Raw genomic sequence first — 20,928 nt, 5'->3', positions numbered from 1 at the left:
GGGTCTGGGATTTTTGACGTAGGGTTTGCTAGTGTTTGGGGAGGAGAGGAGGAGAGTGTTGAGGCTGGTGAAGAGGGAGGGGAATTCTTGGAGGTTTGAGGAGAGAGGGAGGGACGACGAAGAAGGAGATTGAGAATGCATAACCGACGGAATGGAGAATGAAAGAAACAAAGGGTTTAGTGCTGCTGATTTCTGAATTCTGTGTAACGATAAAAAAGGTATAACTTTGTTATATTTACAATAGGTAAATGGTAATTTAGGGTAGAGAAAGTTTTTTTAGTACTCCATCTTTTAAAGGGTAGATGATAGATGATAGATGATATGAAAAAAAAGTGCGGAAGCACTTTTCACTTAAACCTATATAAACCAATGTTATTTCCAAAATTGTCCGCAAAATAATAAAAAAATGCGGTCCCAGGTTTTTTTTGACCGGAAGCAGCCGGTCTTCCTTCTCGTTAGAGTTTCGCGCTCACCCTTTTCGTCACTCTCCTTTGCCCCCAATTTCTCCTCTCAAACCTCCGCCTCTCTCCTCTCCCCCTCTTTTCTCCCCCGTAAATTTCTGAAGTCAAAACCCTAATCTCGCATCCTAACCGTATCGAGATCGCCCAATAGGTAACAATCACCTAATCTATCTTGCCGCGGATCGATCGTCTAGGGTTTCTATTTTAGGTTTTTTTTCGTTCCCTTAATTCTGTGAGGATGCGTTATTCTTAAACTTCAGCAACGTACAACATCTTCCTCAATAATCTTACGAATCGTCAAGTGAAACGACATCTTATTTGAAAGGTTAATTTTTGTTTAATAAAAATGACTTTTTTTAGATTGTTTTGTGTGTATATTTTGAATACGTGCTCATGCTATTATATGTTAGATTCCATTTGGTTCTACTGGAGTCCAATGTGGGTTTTACAAGGGATCTATAAGAGTTGTTCTAGGTCTCTTACAATGATTTTGATATGTCGGGTCTTGGAATCAATTTTAGACGGGGAAAGGCCAACAAATTTTTATATTTCAGCACTTTTTTGTGTGTTGGGGAACAATAAAATTTGTTGGGTTACTCTATGATGTTGTAGGTGATGGGAAACTGGGTCGCGGGTGAATCTGCTGACTGGGCGAGCTCCTTTCCTCACACTGTAGCTTCACGACCGCCCTCTGATGGTTCGGTGAGAATCTCTCTTAAGAAGATGAAAATAGTAAAATATGGTGGAAATCTTAGAAATTTGGGTTGGGAAAGTTACCACTGTACGTTACTATTTATAGAGGCTTGCTCGTTTTGGATGCGTGGCAGTCTGGGAGAAGGTGATAGGATCTAAGATGCAAACCTAGAGGGGGTGATAGGATTGCCAACGGGTTTTCGAGATTGCTTAATCACAGCAGAATTAAAAATAATATTAAACAAAAGTAGTAAGCACAAAAATTACAACCTATGCAAATTCAGCTAGAACATACAAAAATTTTATATTAGTTGGGATCAAGAATCCTACATCTACTCTTTCTTCTTGTCGAAGGGGCTTCCTCACTATAATTAAAGTTAACCTAACACCAACCCAATTCAGTAGGGTTACAAGACAGAAATCCTAGTTTCTCCCAAACTAGTGTCTGGCCTAACTTAGCACACTGAGTAATCTTAGCCCTAGCTAGTCACCATAACCCTCAGTTCAGCCTCAACCTGAGTAGGCTGACAAACATCCACACAACCAATCACAAGATGTAAATAATGAAAGTTTAGAACAAAAATAATATCATTAAACACAAATAAAACTATCTTACATCCCTTTCGATTTAGCAAACCTTTCTCTTGATGATATAAGTGAAGCTCTGGAAGAACAGTGTCAATTTTGAGGTCTAAGGGAAGCATTCCTTGAAGGTTGAAGCTCAAATGATGAAGAATACGACGATGGTGCGATCTGAGAAACCTGAGAAAGATTTTTTTCACCAAAGATAAAACTCTCTCTCTCCCCCTCTCCCTCCCTCCTTCTCTCTCTCTCCCTCTCTCCCTCTCTCTCTCTCTCTCTCTCCCTCTCTCTCTCTCTCTCTCTCTCTCTCTCTCTCTCTCTCTTCCTCTTCTTCTTTTCTCTGAATTAGATCAATGATAACTTTTGAAAAATGAGAGAAAAATCCTATTTACCATCTGCAATGAACAGATCAAATTAAACCTTGAATAACATATGAGAAATCAGAATTGAACCTAGGCTCATCGATGAGCATGCATACTCATCAATGAGTGCACCCGATGCATGCTCATCGATGAGAAACAAAACACATCGATGCATATCTTTGGCAAGCTGCTCTCTATAATTGTGATAAGCTCACAATCATCGATGCATCAACCTCATCATTGGGCTACCTCATCTCATCGATGAGCATCTTTCCAGTTGGTGCAAATGAGCTGATTCTTGTTTTCAGTTCTAACTTGTTGTAACCTGCATAAAATCTCTCAAACACATAATAGACACATACGAACATTTGTTATTATCAAACGAAGTCAATCGTACAGACATGGTCTTAACAGAAGGGAAATGTGAGAACATCGGGTTAATCGAGGTGGTTATTATTCGACCATTGTCCTTTCTTCTTGGAAAAGGTGGAGCAGAAGGATAGCAGACACGTGTTCAGGATAAGCTTTAACGGTTTTTGATAGGGTATCTTTCTAGAAAATGGTGTTTAACTTCTAGGGTTATTATTGGCCAAGCCCTTGGGCATTTTGGTGTCGAGCTCACTTTGAGAGCGAGGGACTAATTTTCTGGTCCATTTCTTTCACCCATGTGTTGCTCACGTGATGAATGTGGATGCTTATGTGGAAGTATCAAATATTTATCGTATAACATTGTGGAAACTTGTATGTCGTGCACAGCCAACTATTTTTGCAACCTTTTCGCTGTCAATTTTATACTCATATGCATTGTAATTTTCAATTTTATATTAAATTGTTTGAATATGCTCATAAGCATTGTAATTATTCATAAGCATTGTAATTTTCAATTTTATATTGCAAAGTTTCAGCATGTAATATTATCATATCTCATGATAACATGTGATGCACAATGCACTATTCTATTGCAGTTAGATGTCCGCTACTTGAGGTCTATAACACCTGAGTTATTTGCTATTGGCCTTTATTGCGAGCTGTAATTTTGGAGATCTTAGTACCTAGCACTGATAATAATATGGATGGGAGCAATGAGTCTCCTGATCATGTCATTGCTGAATTACTTAATATGGGATTTGAGTTTGATCAAGCTATAAAAGCAGTGGAAGCTGTTGGTCCATCTCTTGAGGATACAGTGGATTTCATCTTGAACGGTTCTTGCAATGGCAATACTGTTAGTAACAGAAGGGTTTCAGGTCTTACTTGTTCTACAGGCCAAACACACCCTCTGAAACAGCAAGTTTCGTCACTGTTTTCTTCACGTAGGATGAAACAGTCGAGCATTACTGACCATGTTTCATCATCTGGTAAAAGAAAAAGGAACAATCTTTGTAGTTCTTCTAAAGAATATACAAATGATAGATTTGAGTCTATATCTGAATTATCTCAGCGGGATTCAAATGCTTGCGTGGACCACGCAGAGTTAGAGGCACCATCAGTGGAGATTGGTACCGTTCAGCCTCGAGAAATTTCACAGTTTTGTAGTTCACCGAGTCAGGAGATTGATTTGGGGAATTGGGAGCAGAAGGCTTGTGGTATTTTACAGAGGCATTTTGGGTTCTCATCCTTGAAGAGTTTTCAGAAGGAAGCTATGGAAGCTTGGTTAGTGCGTAGAGATTGCCTTGTTCTTGCTGCTACAGGATCAGGTATATATATTTTGTTCATGTTCCTTTATGCTCTTTCAAATTTTTCTTTGCAGGACATGTGGATTTCTGCGCTAATATTGACTTCATATTAAAGAAATGTGCACGTTTTTCTATACTGTGCAGGAAAATCTCTCTGCTTCCAGATTCCAGCATTATTGACTGGCAAGATTGTAGTCGTGATTTCTCCCTTGATAAGTTTGATGCATGACCAGTGTTTAAAGTTAGCAAAACATGGGATATCAGCATGTTTCCTTGGATCTGGACAACCTGACCGTACTGTTGAGTGCAAAGCTATGAGTGGCATGTATAGGATAATTTATGTTTGTCCTGAGACGGTATTAAGGTAGAAGCTTTCTCTCGATTGATATTTTTAAGGTTGGGTAAATAAAGTCGTTATTTACCATGTCGACATTCCCAGAGGTTTCCTTTTTGCAGACTTACAGAACCACTTACAAGGCTTGCAGAAAGTCATGGGATTGCACTCTTTGCCATCGATGAGGTTCACTGCGTTTCAAAGTGGGGCCATGATTTTCGACCTGATTACAGGTCTGTTTTAGTGCTTACTAGCTTGCTTGCAAATCACTGGCTGCTGGTACTCTTCATGAAGAAATTCTATCTACCTCGGTTATAGTAATGACCTGTCTTATATGATGTTATAGTATCCTTTTTTTGTAGCAGACTGAATGTGGAAATATGGAGTATCTTACTGCATTTCTTTTTCTGTATGTTTAGGCAGTTGTCCATACTTAGAAAAAACTTCAGCTCTTGCAATTTAAAATTCTTGAAGTTTGACATCCCATTGATGGCCCTGACGGCTACAGCGACGATTCCAGTTCGTGAGGACATTATCAAGTCTCTGCACATGTCAGAGGAAACGAAAATTGTCTTGACATCTTTCTTTCGACCGAACCTACGATTTTCAGTGAGTAATAAATCTTGTGGACTGGAATTAACAATCCATTAGCTTTCTGTACTTGCAATGTAATTGTTACCTCTTTGATTGGAAATTTAAGGCTTGATATCAATTCCCCCCCCAAAAAAAAAAAAAAAAAAAAAAAACAAAAAAAAAGGTAAATAAAAAAAAGAACTTTATAAATTAGAGAACCCCCCTATAACTTTCAACATTATACAGTCCTCCACTCCTCCCTGAACTGTAGGAAATTATCACAAACGGCGTTAACATGAAGGATAAAATGTCTAACTACCCTTGTTACTAACGACCTATCCTAACCCGGAAAAGTCATAAAGTTTTCCGTATTTCTTAATCTGTGCACTTCTCTGTTTGGATGGTATAGTTTTAGTTTATGTCTTCTTTAATGCTTTTGAATTTTGTGGGACCCCAAAGGATGCAACCTCCAGCAATTCATTTTGCGCTATATTTTGATTCAGATATTTGCATTTAACAATCACTTCAGTTAATTTAAGGATTATATGTGTAAAATTTTTTTGCTGCCGACGGTGTTAAGGTCCCTCTGAGAGTTTTGTTAACGAATTTTCCTGTCTCTTGATGGATGTTGGTTTTACGCACAGACATTTAAGTAGGGTGAGCATTAGTCCCTTGCTATTTGCTTACTATGTGGTGGGAAACATTTATCCGAAAACTTCATACCCGGCTTCTCTTGTTATTATTCTTTGTATTTTCTGTTTGTTGTAAAGTATAGGATATTGATCTACCAAAACATATAAAATGTGACAACTATTATAGCTTATTAATCATTCACCCTGCCATTTGCAGGTGAAACATAGTCGAACATCTTCACCATCGTCATATGACAAGGATTTTCGTGAACTAGTAGAAACTTATGCAATGCCAAACGAGAAGAATAGAAAAGGACCAACTAAGATACCAAATTATGTAGAGGATGATTATCGTACCTACTGCAAAGCATCTGATGATAGCTCTTCTGATGCGGATGAAGCATTGGTATCAGATTCTAGTGATTGTAAAGGTGAACACAGTGAGGAAGATGATGTAGATGCAAGTGTCATGAATAAGAAATCTGATTTACCTTCTAAGGAATGTGAATTAACAGCTGAATATTTGGAAGATGAAGTCGACGTTCATCAATGTGTGGATGACTTAGATGGTAACTTTTCTCCTTCAGTTGGTTTAGCCTTTGATTAAATGCTCTTTTATGTGTGTGTGTGTGTGTATATTTATGTGTGCGTGTATATTTATGTGTGCATGCGTGCCGGGGTGCGCGTGCGCTTGCCAGTGCCCGTGCTCGTGCCCATGCGCGTGTTGGTGGGTGAGCGGGTGCACGCACACATGTGTGAATTATGTTTGCATATATGTGGGTAATTAGTTTGTATTGTATAATTTATCTTTATGTTTATGTCAATGTTGGTTTCTATTCCTTAACTATATTTACTTTACAATTTTATCAGTTTCTTGTGGTGAATTCCCTGGAAATCTTCTGCTTGAGAGTTCAGTGATTCATGAGGCATCTGAGATGTCTGATCTGCAAGAAGCTTTGCACCAAGGCCCCACAATTGTGTATGTTCCTACTAGAAAAGAAACAACAAAAATAGCTGAATATCTGTCCAGAGCTGGAGTCAGGGCTGCAGCATATCATGCAAAGGTCTGTACTTTTTTCTTTTTTATGTCACACTACTCATTTAAAACTGTCTGCATCTGCTACCAGAAAGATAACAGTTGTCTAATTTCCTTCTGTTCTTCATGTATTTTATCCTTTTTCTCCAAAATGAGAAATGCTTTATTGTCACTTCTGGGATGTTGAAGATTCTGATATCACATCGCACAACGTGTCAGCCTTCAATAGTCATTATCTTTACAAACAATCTATATCAGAGCATGTAACTTCTCGGCCTTTGACAATTCTTGTATACAAGATATATGGGGAAAGAGATATTTGCCTGTGAAACAGTGCGGGGGGCATTGTGAGGACATGTTGGTATCAAGCACACCCTTTGACTGCGAGCCAATATTATTATTATCTATCGCCTGCATCAGCATAGAGACTGATGTAGAAATCATTTACTATTTATGGTTCAGCACAAAAGGGAGCTTCTAATTAATAGCAAATAGTTGAAAAAAGGGGAACAAACTAGGAGGCAATTTCCTAAAAGTTCTCAAACTTCTACTCCTGACCATCCTTGAATGCAGTCTATTAGCGCTCAATCTCACACTTCACTGTCTAAATCATAATAATTACTATGCATCAATTTCTCCACATAAGTATTTAGTGGACCTTCTGGACGAAGTAGAATGATGGTTAAGTGAAAGGAATGACAAGGTTTAGGGTTATGACTTGATAAAGCTTAGTTGTCATCAGCTCTAAAATGTAGCTAATGATATTTCCATTTCTTTTCATCCTGTTAGTCTCTGATATTCTTCACAGGGTTTCTTTCTTCATATATAATAGTTGTCAGGAGCAGATTTATGTTGACCACAATTGGATAAAGGTTCTCAACTTTATTCAAAAAGATAGAAGATTGATTTTTGTATATAAGATTTAGAATCCAAGTACGGGAGCAGTTTTTGGTTCTTGCCATTGAAGGTGTCTATTCCTGTAAATCTGGTTTCGTCTTTATACTTTATCACTAATGTTCACAGAAAATGGGTGGTTATATGTCACCCATGGCACTTATCTGGTTGGACACATGCAGAAGTTTATGATGCCACAGTTTTCTTGGTCTTTTGGTAATATTTGATACATGAGCAATTTGCATTCACTATATGATTGAGAACTACTATCTTCTATGTACAATATAATTAATTTCTAAACGATTGAAAGTTGCTTATTCATATTGTGGCATGTTTAGCCAGTTTTGTTCAAAAGCAACCCTTTTTGCGAATTTTTTTCCTCCCAGTATCACATAATGCAGGGTTCTCCATAGTATTATATGAAATTAACATATGTAAAGTCTGCAGCTTCCAAAGGCACATCTGAGGCGGGTTCATCAGGAGTTTCATCAAAACTCATTGGAGGTAATCTAGATTGTCTTCAAGTTGAACGTTTAACATTGGAAGTGGCTGTTTGGGCTAAGCTTAGACATTCTACACTGGCATCTTAGCTTATAACATGTAACTTTATGGCTTCCAGTTGATGCAATATTTGAAATACTCTATAGTTGTACGAAGATAATGTCTTTGTGCACCATAGCCTGTTTACAGTATACAACCAACTGCAGAAGCTAGCTTTTTGTTTCTACTTAAAATTTGATATTCTCACAATATCATATTATTAATGATATATTGCGGTTTACTCATCGTCGCAATGTATTGTGATTTGCTACCATATATTTTGTTGGAAAAATAATTTATTTAATCATCGTATATCTCTCAGTTCTCCATGATTGCAATGGCATCTATGTAACATCTATTATAAACAAAGTTAACTATTATTTTATGCATGGAGCTAGCTTCATGATCCATGAGGTTTACGCCTTACAGTCTCTTCATTAGATTGCAAAAACTAACGGGTGACAACCCTAGAGGATGTTTTCTGCACTTTGTGCAATGACATTCTATTACTAGGATAACATTTTGGAGCGAGCAGTTACCTTATAATTCTGAGTCATTCTTCAGTTGATTAGAACTTTCCCCTCCTAGAATAGAATCATTGATCTGCTTATTCATACGCATGCGCATCTGTTAACATTCAGTACTAGAGCCAAATTTATTGCACAGGGGTCAACTTGAAAATGTATTTAAATATGTAATGTGCTTTAGATAAATTATTGGTTTTGTTTGAAATTTAAATTAAACTAATATTGAACGAAATTAAGATTGCTTTCATGAAATCATAATATTAAACGTTATTTAGAGAGTATAAATTTAATATTTTTTCTAGTGAAAGTGGAAGAAGTGAAGCTGTCTCCGTCAGATATGTTATCTGGCATTTGTTGTTTGAAATTAAGGAAATAGATTTCTAAAATTTTATATTAAATTGTAACAAAAGGAAGTCCTTTGCATAAATAAGTGGTATTGTTGTTTCTGGAGACCATGAAACCTATTTGCTCTAAATATTTATATGTTTTATATCTAGTCTAGAGCTATGAAGCACGGACACGCATAACATGAAGCCGTGTCGTGTCGTGTCGTGTCGGACACACGTGTCGAACGCACGTATCCTATGTATTTTTTAGGATTTGCCTCGTGTCGGCGTGTCGGATGGCCGTGTCGGATCCGTGTCCGTGCTACATAGGTCTAGAGTCTATGGACTTCATATTACTGTCTGATATATAGGCCTGGAAGAACTTTGAAAATGATCTCCTATTTTAGACTTTTAGTATATCCTGGATTTCATATTCCTTTCTAGACCGAGGATTCAATGTTTTGCTTTTTCCCTTTAGTATCACTATTTTTAAATTAGAATTGTTTATCAGCATAAGAAACCTAGTGTTTGTAAGGAAAAATAATATATAACATTTCTTGTATTCAGTAACTTTAAAAGGGCTTCTCCTTTTGATGAGACCTTTCTATTGATTTTAATGTTTTTGAAGTATGAGGTCTTCTGGAACATAGAATAATAATCTTCTGTAATAATTCTACAGAACTAAAGTGAGGCTTTAAGAAAACCTTGAATCAGCATGAGTATCAACTAATTCTTTTAATTATATTATAATCTTTCTGTAATGTTGTTTTCATATAATCAATCTGATATGATGGGTTTCTTTCTCAGTTATTGCCTTGAATATGCATATTCCGTGAGGTCGTTTTTTCTCATCTTTTAGTTTTTTATAATAAAAAAAGCATATAGAATAAGACATATCTTAGTCAAACCAAATTGTACTAATGCTTGGTGTGGAATACTGCTAGCCATTATAAGGTTTTCGCTTATGATGGAAAATTTAGCTGATAAAAAATTAGATCAACTGGCGAAGGAAATGGTTAATTGGATTCAAATTTTAATGTTAGTTATATATTATAGGTATTTTCTTACTTGAACGTGGTTGCCATCAAAATGAGACTAAAATAGACTATATTACACTAATATAGTAAGAATGAAGTGAAATTTTTCTCTAGGAAAATATTGATTGGTAAAGAAGGTGTAACCGGAATGAACTGCCATTACGTTTGTCAAAATTTTTTGTTCTATTTCTAAGATGTTCTCTTTATGATAGTACTCATATATGATTTAAATGTCACTAAATATTGTTAAACCCTCCCTTGCAGGTTGTTGTTGCAACAATTGCTTTCGGAATGGGTATTGACAAGTCAAATGTTCGAAGAATTATTCATTATGGCTGGCCACAGGTGGGTATTTTGGATCAGATATCTTAGCAACTATTTTTATATATGACTCTGCTGTAAATCTGAAACGCCAAAATCTCAGAAGTGTTTTTATTTAGGTCAATGTGTGCATTTCAGTTAGAAGTAGACAATCTGTTATTCAACTTATCTCAATTTGTAACCTCACACCTAACGTTTAATGCAGGTTCCAAACTTCCAGTCAATAATAATCCAACTCCACAATCTCACAGAAATACCTTGTCTGGAAAAAATGTAGATTGACCAGTAATTAACTGTTGACAGCCTTAACTGTTGACAGCCTTTTACTTTCTCACTAGAACTGGGTCCAAAAAGTATTCCTCTTCCTTTCACCTGATCCCTTTTTGGTACTCTTTCTTTATGGATGAAGTCATAGGTTAGGATATAATAGCAGTGCATATCTAAGTCAGTGGCTTTGGTCATATGCATGTTCGACAAGTAAAAGTCATGTAGTGTTTGTCTGACTAACGTGGATTCCAAACAAAGGGAAATGGTGATATATAAAAGTAAATCTATAAGAGTCAGGCATACATTTATAGATTTCATGATTAGAATGCATCTACATTACCCTAGCCTCTCTAATGTGTTTGGTCAACAACCTTTGGCCCTTCAGGACGGGGTTGAGCAACTGATGTTGGCTGTCAATCGGATGTTGACCCTCTAGAAATTGGTCCTTAATTTTAGGCCAAGGCAACTTGGAAAAGGGAAGAGATTTATAGTATCAGCTGGGAAAGTGTAATCTACCATACTGGTCCTCAGTTTCTGCCCATAGACAGAGTAAAAAAGTCCCTTTAGTTTAATAAAATGGAGAAAGATCAAGTACGTAGATGTAGAGTGCCAGATTTGTGGTAGAATTAATAATTTACACTAAATCCACATACTAATTCCCTTTCCGTGTTACTATTTTTTCTCCTGGTGGAAAATGAATTGCTTTCCTCAGTGAGATGTGTACTTAAAGGAAAAGATATTGAAGTTGGCAAAAGTGAAATATAAAGTCCATGCATGATCGATTATAAAAATCTACCAGTGGTCCTAAAAGTTGTTAACAGGAGGCCGCATCCGCCGTTGTTGAAATTATGTTTATGTAGCTTTTTCGCTCGAGTTCCAAATGTTTAAAGTCTGTGTATCTTTTCTCTTCCATCATTTTTCCTGTTTGCGTTAGAAACTTAGAATAAACAATAGAAATTGTTTGCATTCTCCAATCTTACTGCAATTATGCTGCAAATTGATGGCCAGATAAATTAGCTGAGAACACTCCTTTGTCCTGATATCTATTGGTTTCCGGCTATACTTGCTGGTCCTTCCTATAAACCAGTCTGTTCCTGTCGATGTCATGGATTGGATCTACAGTTCTTGTTCCTTTAAGAATATGATTAGGGTATATGTTGCATGGGTACGTGTGCAGGTGCAGACATGGGCACGGGTGTGGGTAAGGGACACAGCAAATTTGTAAATGTAGATACAGGACATGGATATGAGATCGATATTGTTTTTTTATTACATTTTATGAGAACTAAAGTCTGTATAGCTTTTTTATGTTTCTTTTATTGAGTAGATTATAAATTGAAAAACTACTCACTTTTGGACTAGATATCCAAATCATTGTTTAAAATCATACTTTTGAACATGATATAGTCTGAAATGAACCAATCCGACTCCAACAAATCACTCAAATTTGATGTGAAGTGTAAAATATACGTTCAATAAGTGTACGACAAGTGTTTTAAACTAAGACATGTATTGTCTAATTAGACACATGTCTGCGTAAATGTATGTATATACTCAAGAAGTGTCAAAGGAGTGTCCAACACGGACATGGACATGGACTCGGACACGGATACAGGAGCCAATGTGAAGCGTCCGGGCAACCTAGATTAGGGTCATTATAAGAAATTATTATGAATTTTCATTTCTTTTCAGAAAAATGGCAGTCTAGCATGAACTTTGTTTTTTGAAGTCACTATCATGAAGTGCAAGGAGTATGGTAGTTTCCATGTCAGTATCATGAAAATTTGGGGGAGGGTAAAGTAAGAGAAATAGGTGGTTATAAGTGGCTTAGGGGCTAATTTTCTTGGATACTTTTCTAGGACAAATTGAATACTTAATGGAAATTCATGGTAGTCTCCTAAACTAGATTGTTTGTCCAAAAAATTTGGGATAACGTCTTTGTCCTTGTTATTGTGGTTGTAGCTGTAGTTGATGTTGTTGATGCTTTTCTTAGAAAACACTGCAAGTTCATGATAGTTTCATAATGTTTTCCCTTTAAAAAAATTGGTGTCTAGCAGATAATAGTCAAATGCCTTGTACTATTATTTTTACTGATGTGCTTATTACATTCTCAAGCTAATCTTATTTGTTCAACATTGTTTTGCCAGAGTCATGTGGTTGTATATGCTCTGTAATGTTTCTTCTTGTGACTTTTTGCACATATCTACTGTTGATATTGTGTAGCAAACTTGCTTTGACTTGAAAATGCTACCGGAATGTCGTTTGTGTGTGTGTGTTTCCCTCATGCAAGAGCTTGTTTTCGGGAAAAGTTGCTGTTTTCATTGCTTTTGAATCTGTTACAACTTAAAGCGTTACAACAAGAATCGATAAAAAAGTCGGTCTTTTTATAAGACCTCCTCGTGCAACAAAACAAAGATTACAACTTTATCGAAAATAAACACGAGATCCCGTTTTGGTGCGGTCTCGCTTGCGTGGGTCTTTAGCCTGTGACGGGGACGTCAATATCCGTGGACCACCGGTAGATCAGATCCGTTCCGAGAAAAATCGGGCAGAGCTTCGTCTATCCGCGAAGGGATATAGAAGCAGAACTTCGTCGATCCGCGTGAGATCTAGAAGTTTATAGCTCCTATCTCGGATAATCGAGATATTCGCTCTACTTAGTATCACCGCTAAGGGGCAACACTAAGGAAAAGAGAAGGGGTGAATGAAGAAGAAGACTCCTTTGCTGTAGACGGCTCGCTCACTCCTCGCTGCAGCAGGGCTTCGCCTAGGCTCTCTCAAATTTCAGATCTCAAGGAAGAAGCCCAAGATCTGAAATTAGCCAAACACCAAAAGCCACAAAAATCAGGAGCCCCCTCAAATGGAGGCCTAAGGGGCCTATTTATAGGAAACCAAGAGGGGGGGTGGTAAAAGGTGAGGACACCCCCTTGGGGTGTCTCCGGGAAAATCGTCTTTTGTCCATTAACATCTTGGACGTTATGGGAACAGAGCCGCTCAATACCTGGAAAGAGTTGAAGGTACGCGGAGAACAGGCCGAACGCTTCCTCAGAAGGAAGAAAGCCGAGAAGAGCCAACTGATGGTCAACCCTCTGGATTCTGGTCTCGTACCTCATGATGAAGGGGACGCACCTGCAACAGTTATTGACGATAATCAAACGTCACGACAGCAGTCCCAAAGACAGCAGAAGAATTCGGATCCAAGGTTCCAAAACGAGTACTCGTTCAAAGACGAAGACGTTCCAGCCATCTTCGAGACCCTTCTCGAAAACAACAAAATCAAGCTCCCGCCCATCATGAATCAGGAGGAAGCTGACGATTCTGCGGATCTAAAGTACTGTGCATGTAGGCATCGAAAATTGCCTATAGGTCTCCACGAACGGTTCAGTGTTAAAGAGTAACGATGAACGTCACTATCCGAACCACAGGAGTCCAATTGACGTCGACGAACGACTGAAGTGAATCGACGAGCTACGTGAGCGGATAGGATTTCAGAACAACGAAGACCCGGACCAATCGGGAACCCAGCGGTGTTCACAAAAAGGACAACGCCCTTCGTGCCTCGACCACTCTACAGATAATCCAACCACCAGAGCGGATCGAACTCTTCGTCAAGCATCCAGCGCACCTGGAATCACTCAAATCCGAGTTCGGACGAAGAATCTACAGGGAAAACAACCGAATCACCTCAAACGGAGTCTCGGGAGGTCGAAACACCCCGGGGGTGTCTAGGAAAAGCCTATTATCAAGAAGCAGTATGCTTTTCAAAAATTATTAATCATTCCCCTGTTATAAACCTATTATGAAAAGCAGTATGCTTTTCATAATTATTAATCATTCCCCTGTTATCTTATGATGTTTGTTTTAATTGCAGAGTCTGGAAGCATATTATCAAGAAGCAGGGAGAGCTGGAAGAGATGGAAAACTAGCAGATTGTAGTGAGTACATATTTATTACAATTTTCAGGATATTGCTTTTATATAATCCTCATGGTTTAGTGAGTCCCTTCTCTGTCAGAATCTTCAGATAGCTTAGACTGGGCAAGGCAGTATATGCAAATAATATTTACATCATTTAATTGTGATAGTGCACATTCTTTCTTTAAATGATTTAGACATGCAATCATTCTTCTTTCCTTCACCCTTGATTTCAGAGTAATTGCATCTAAAATTTTAGCCTTCTGATACAGTTTTGTATGCCAACTTGTCGAGAATACCAACACTTCTTCCTAGTAAAAGAAGCGAAGAGCAAACAAAGCAAGCATATAAAATGCTTTCTGACTGCTATCGGTATGTATTCTGAATCTTTCCTAGGAAAATGTCAAATTTTTAATTAATCTTCTTAATTAACTTTCTTCTTCTTTTGCATTTAATCTAATTTGCAGGTATGGTATGAATACTGCAGCATGCCGAGCTAAAATACTTGTGAAATATTTCGGAGAGGAGTTTAGCTATGCTAAGTGTCAATTGTATGTCCAATTCTTTTCTCTCATCTCCTAACTCTCTTTTATTTTTTATTTTATTTTATTTTATTTTATTTTTTATTTTGGTGCTCTTTGCTCCAGATAGTTCATGGTTGAACATGCATTATTAATCTAGTATACCATATAAACATGCATTATTAATCTAGCATACCATATAAACATGCATTATTAATCTAGCATACCATATAATTTCTGTAAAGAAAGAAAAATAAGCAACAAGTTTTAGCATGGTTTCTTCATGGTATATTTGTTTTTAGTATTGTGTTCTTTTTCTTTTTCTTTTTCTTCACAAATTCAGACCAATATCTGTTGTTTCAGTAAGTTCTATTCTTTATGTTATTTAAATTTAGGTGTATTCATTTATGTTTTGAGGACCCAATGTGGAAAAAGATTTTGATAGTTCTGGGTATATGCTGGTGCACTTGCATCTAGTCATCATGATTATATATGTCGTGTTATATTAAATTTGGAATGCCAAAGATGTGAAGAACGGCTCTATGCTTTTGACTTTGAAAATGATATTCCTACACCTACCACACTCCCCACCCCCACCTTCTCAGCAACTGAACACTTAACCCACCAGGCCACCACTACACACATCCACCACCCAGCCAAAACCTACCACTTCTCACTTGCACACATTCTTACATGCATACAGACATCTCCAAACTCTCAAAACAAGGGGTGGATAAAATACCTCGATAAAGCAATTTTCAGGTTACATTAACCCTTGACAAACTTAATTAATAAACTTTTTATTACTTTATAATCATGGAAAGGTGAAAATAGTAGATGAGTGGTTGGAACGGCTGGGGTTGGGCAGGGAGATTGAGCCTTGTGATTGAGGGGAGGGTGTCAAATCCTGGATTGATGCTTTGGCTTTTGTAAAAAATACAGATATGACTGTTAAAATGAGGATAGCAATTTTCAGGTTCCATTAACCCTCGACAAACTTAGTTAATAAACTTTTTGTTACTTTATAACCATGGAAAGGTGAAAATAGCAGATGAGTGGTTGAAATGGCTGGGGTTGGGCGGAGCATCGAGCCTTGTGATTGAGGGGAGGGTGTCAAATCCTGGATTGATGCTTTGGCTTTGAAAAAAATACAGAATGTTGGAGAAATAAAGTGGGTCTTGAATGCAATTATTCAGTCATAACTCTCATCCATTTATGTAGTTGTACTTAATTTTAAAGGCTGATGGGTCCTGAATGATCTGCCCTTAGATATTCATAGACATCTGTAGGAACTAGCTATTTGTATGTGCCCCATCTAGCCTGTCCTCAACTGGTTACTATACACAAGATTTAATTACTGCTTTAATAACAAGAGGAATCACTCACACTGTGGAAAACAAGAACTTGTTTCTTTTGGAAATAACTATTAACTTTGCGAGGGTAAAGACAAGTATCATTAGGCACGTGGGTTAGACTCTTTTTATGGGACAACAAGCCCAAATGAATAGACAGGAAGTCCAAAACTCCAAAAACCATCTCAAATCAGCAAGCATTTTGTAAAGGAGAAGTATGTATTTCATTATTTGAGTATTTTGAACCACCGATTCTTAACTACCTGATTAGATCTTCCGGATTCTTTTCCCTTGATTCTGTTACATATATATTTTGTATGAACTACGGATTCTTAGCTTACTTGATTAGGTTTTGCCAATTGTTTTTCCCTGGTTCTGTTACATATAAGCTTTTGAATGATGTTTCATATAATCATTCTGAAATCTATCTATTCATGACATATTCTTAAATCTATTATATTATATGCAGGCACATACACATACGCACACACCCTTTTCATTTAAATAAGAAGCAATTCTCTTATTTGCTTGTTCTTCCCTTGAGTTTTATTTTCTTTAATATTTAGTGGCTTCTTTATATTTATAATTTTTATAATTTCCCATATCTTTCATCTGCAGATGCGATGTATGTGTTAATGGACCTCCTAAAATGCAAAATCTAATAGAAGAAGCTGCTACTTTCATGCATGTTCTGAAAGCTCAAGTTGTAAGTAGCAGCACATTTGTTTGGAAAAAATTAGTTTGCATTCTTTTTGTTAGTAGTTACTTCATCCGTTTAGGACAAATACCTGCAAAATCAAAATTTGTATGTTTTAGTGCAAAAAACCTTTATTTTGCATTTCAGTACATTTTTAGTCAGTTAGTTTTTTTTTGGTCTGTCTTTCTAGGTATTTTAAATTTTAGAACGTGATTATATTGGAATTATCTCTTGAAATGTTTCTTCTCATATTTAGTTAGCCTCATGGTAGGCTGACGCTGATCCACTCAGCTACTGAACACCTTAAGCTGTTATAATCATTTATTTGTAAAGAAGGAATCGTGATTGGTTTTGAATTGCTAATTATGTTTGTTCGCTGTTGTTTAATGAAGATGTAACATTCCAGGGAAATAGAAGTTTTGGGCATGTATCTCACGATGGTGCAATTTACAGTGAATCTAGCACAAGGAGGCCTTCTGAGAGAGCCAACTTCAAGATGCTTGTCAGTAAAATAAGAGAGAAGGTTAGCCGTCTTGAATAATATAGCTTAACTATGTAGTGCCATTTAAATCTCTGACTTTGTTCATTTCATCAGCGGTTTAATATAACCACTCTGCACGTGCACATGCACTTGTGCACACGTCTTTTTTTGGAGGTCGACATCCATTATGTGGCATAGGTTTTACGTCGTGTACAAAACCGGACATGCATGCATGCACACAGTGTAGATTGTGGTTTATCCTGCTTTCATGCCCTAGTTTAGATTGAGATAGGTTGAAGTATTTCGAGCATCTAAAACAGTACAGTTGCTTTGTACTGTAACTTTAGGCAGAAGTAGAGCGGGTCTGCCTGTGTTCTTGACTACTGCAAATGGTTCTCTTATGTGTTTCTAAGGTTCTATTAGCAGACATCTTTTTCTCACCTCTCTGTTTTTTTTTCCTTCCCTCTTTCTTCCCATGGGTTTTCCACTTTTCCCTTTTTTGTTTATATTTTTCTTCATTTTCTGTCTTCTGTTTCTGTCACGTTGTTTCTTCTTCCTTCTTTATGTTTCTTCTAATAGCTCAATTGGAGTTCTACCATTTTAATTGACTTGTCCAATTAGTAAAATTTTCTTGTTAAGCAGGATTGCAGCTTTTATGGCACCATGACCATAACATCCTTTGTCATTGAGAAGTATTCCAAATATTTGATTAAACAGTTGGCACTTGCTTATAAGGCATTTTGTAGGCTAGCTACTTAGTTAAGCAGGTTGCATGATGGAAAGTCACGATTTACATATTTCATTGTGAAATATTCTAAGGAGTTGGTTTTCTAAATATAAGGTTACATGTGTTGATTCATCAAATTTTGAATGATCGTCTACTTTTCAGTCCTGATTATGAAGACTGAAGTTAATCAAATGTGAGATGCTCATCTTCATTTGCGCTTTACACTATGAATAAATTTTTTTGATTTCTGTTCAATAAGCATCTTCTTTCGTTTTCACCTGTTAAAAAGAATATCTTAACCTCTTGGTTGTTTTTATTTCTGATTGGAAGTATGGTCTAATGCCCGTTTAACAGTCCCTGAAGTTCTCTACAACTGATTTGTTGTGGTGGCGGGGTCTTGCACGGATACTACAAGATAAGGGCTTTATCAGAGAAGGAAATGAATTGGTATGCACTAAAAAATTTTAGTATACATATGTGTTCTTCATACTACCTGCTGGATGAAAGATTTTCCTTTTTCCCCCTTTCCCGATTTGGTTCATCAATGGAATGACCTCTTTATTTCATTTTTCTATCAGTTTGTGATCTGAATTCTCTATTAGCCAATAAATTCGTGTTACTGAGGACTCTCATCGTGCTTCAACCTTTCCTTTTTGTTACAGGCGCGTGTTTCAATTATTTACCCAGAGCTTACAGAGTTGGGGTTGAAATTTTTGAGCTCTGAGTGTGAGCAAATTCTCTATGCATATCCTGAAGCGGACATGCTGCTCCCTGCCAAAAAATCGAAGCCATATTCTTCTTTCTCCGAATGGGGAAGAGGTTGGGCTGACCCTGAGATAAGACGGCAGCGTCTACAAGGATGGAAAGGGAGGTCGAAGAAGAAGAGGAAACCTTGGAAGCAAAGAGCAGATACTAGCACAGTAAGAGGAAGGTTATCAGTAAAACTATCTAAAAGAAAATTGTAAACGTCATATTTTCTTGGTGATGAAAAAGGGTTGACAACGTAATTTGCCAGAGAAAGCAAATTTCCTTTCCCCCTTTTTTTCATTCACTAAATGTAATCTTTTCTTTTTCTTGTCATGTTGATTTGCCAGATTTGGTTATTCAAACTCGGAGAAACTTGTAGACTGAACCATTTAAGAGGAATTTTACAACTGGATGAATAATTTTGGGACAAATTTTCAAAATAACTCCTTTAAGAATTTATTTTCAAAAAATGACTCATATCAAATGTATTTGTCATTTTTGATCCAGTTTTAACCACCTGGTTGAAACTAGGTTAAAACGGCGAAAAAACTTTGAAAACTTCACGTATTTAAAAGCTCGTGAAGTTTAAGGTCTAATTATTGCATGGATTAATGGGGAGCCATATCTTCATGGAATTTGAAGTCTCGTGAAGCTGAAACTTCACGGGATTTCAAATCTGTGAAGTTGCAGGTACCACTTCTAGAGAACGAAAGCTTTATGGCAAATGGGCCTGCAACTTCACGGGATTTGAAATCTCGTGGCTCCCCTCTCACGTGATCTCATTTCACGTCGCGCGCCCCCCCCTCTCTCTCTCTTCTTCCTTCGCCCCCAAACCAGATGCATCTCCCGCTACCGTCGTCGTCGCCGTCCTTTTTCAGGGCTATAAAGTGCCGGAGTTTACCGGAGCTCGTTGGATATCAAATTTAGGGCATTGACAAATTTTCGGTAAAATCTTTAAACCTTTTTATTTGTTTCTCCTAAATTTTTACACATTCTCACTATTTCATGCTAATAACTTGTTTAAATTTAGATTTTGTAATAATTTTTTATGAATTTTGTGAATAAAAATAAAGAAATTTGCATATGAAGTTAGAGGGGAATTCAGGAAAAATTGTAAAAGTTAATTGTAAATAATATTTTTTGTGTTTTTCGTATAATATTGACATTGGAATTTTTTTACTATTCAGAGGTAACAATGAACGATCGAATCATAATTCTTTGTTCATATGATGGGAAGATTAACTATCTCGAGAATGATATGCATGTATATGAAGGAGGTGTGATGAAACCGTTATTTATATCAAAATCGTATACTTTCGATAGATTGGTTAATGACTTACACAAACTTATATTAACCAATCCACGTGAGTGTCACCTCAACGTGATTTGCAATTATCATGTTATGGGGAACAGAACAAGCGACATTTAAATTTCAAGTGACTACGATATGGGTCTCATTGGAATATTATATGACGAGAAACGTTTGGTGGAATTATTTATTAAAAAGCATCACAGAAATTTGGGCAAATCGGTGAATCAGGATAGAATATACTCTCGCATGTTGGAGGACCTTGAAGTTGACTCCACCAGAATTTTGTCTCCGCAACAGAATATAAGATGGATACAATCACAATACTTAAGCGATCCTTCACTTGTGGGCACTTCAAATGCCTTTGATGATAACGGCACGACACCCATCAAGATATAATGCTTTCCACAGGAGTGACAATAGAAGATGATAAGGCAAGTGTCAAATCCGAGGATGATGACGAAGAGGATTGCTTACAAATTAATAGAATGACATGTTTGATAGGTCATGATGAAGGGGACAACCATTTAATTGACCGATGTTATCCTAACAATGACTATGTCGTGTTAGAGGATCCGTCGCCTGATGAACTTCATGGAAGAATGGATTGATGACTCCGCAATAAAAATACTAATATTAGCACTAATTTAAATGATGATACACAAGGCGAGAACTTTTCATTCAGACAGGGCGATCTATTTGAAAGTAAAGAGAAATTGATTCATGCACTTCGTTTGTGGGCCATAAAAATGTCAAGTTTAGGCAAATGAAAAACACAACGCAACAAAACCGCGACTAGACATATAGAGTTTTCAAGAAATGAGCTTGATGGCCTCCAACACCAACAGATAAATATAAAACTCAATTCATTATTTATATTTTAATTTTTCTGTAGATGTTGATACGAGTTTTTTTTTAA

General features: G+C 36.9%; 1 protein-coding gene across 6 annotated transcripts; it reads left to right on the top strand.

Moving 5' to 3' along the window:
- On the top strand, positions 459 to 19,119 carry LOC109819436 (ATP-dependent DNA helicase Q-like SIM). 6 transcript variants are annotated; one of them, XM_020385165.1, is made up of 17 exons: positions 461 to 612; positions 1,074 to 1,163; positions 3,064 to 3,795; positions 3,919 to 4,138; positions 4,231 to 4,341; positions 4,528 to 4,717; positions 5,531 to 5,882; positions 6,184 to 6,377; positions 7,691 to 7,747; positions 9,938 to 10,018; positions 14,133 to 14,196; positions 14,448 to 14,547; positions 14,643 to 14,726; positions 16,667 to 16,754; positions 17,152 to 17,268; positions 18,308 to 18,400; positions 18,616 to 19,119. In XM_020385165.1, exons 3-17 carry the CDS (start codon positions 3,168 to 3,170, stop codon positions 18,916 to 18,918), a joined length of 2,682 nt encoding a protein of 893 aa, XP_020240754.1. In that variant the 5' UTR covers positions 461 to 612; positions 1,074 to 1,163; positions 3,064 to 3,167; the 3' UTR covers positions 18,919 to 19,119. The 6 variants fall into 6 exon arrangements, with proteins under 6 accessions (XP_020240756.1, XP_020240757.1, XP_020240754.1 ...); XM_020385164.1 differs by having other exon boundaries at positions 461 to 786; XM_020385167.1 differs by lacking the exon at positions 1,074 to 1,163 and having other exon boundaries at positions 459 to 612; positions 4,214 to 4,341; positions 4,617 to 4,717.

This window comes from Asparagus officinalis, chromosome 8, assembly GCF_001876935.1.
Source record: "Asparagus officinalis chromosome 8, Aspof.V1, whole genome shotgun sequence".
NCBI lineage: Eukaryota > Viridiplantae > Streptophyta > Magnoliopsida > Asparagales > Asparagaceae > Asparagus > Asparagus officinalis.
The sequence above is the reverse complement of the archived record's forward strand: the minus strand, read 5'-3'. Positions and strand labels throughout refer to the sequence as shown.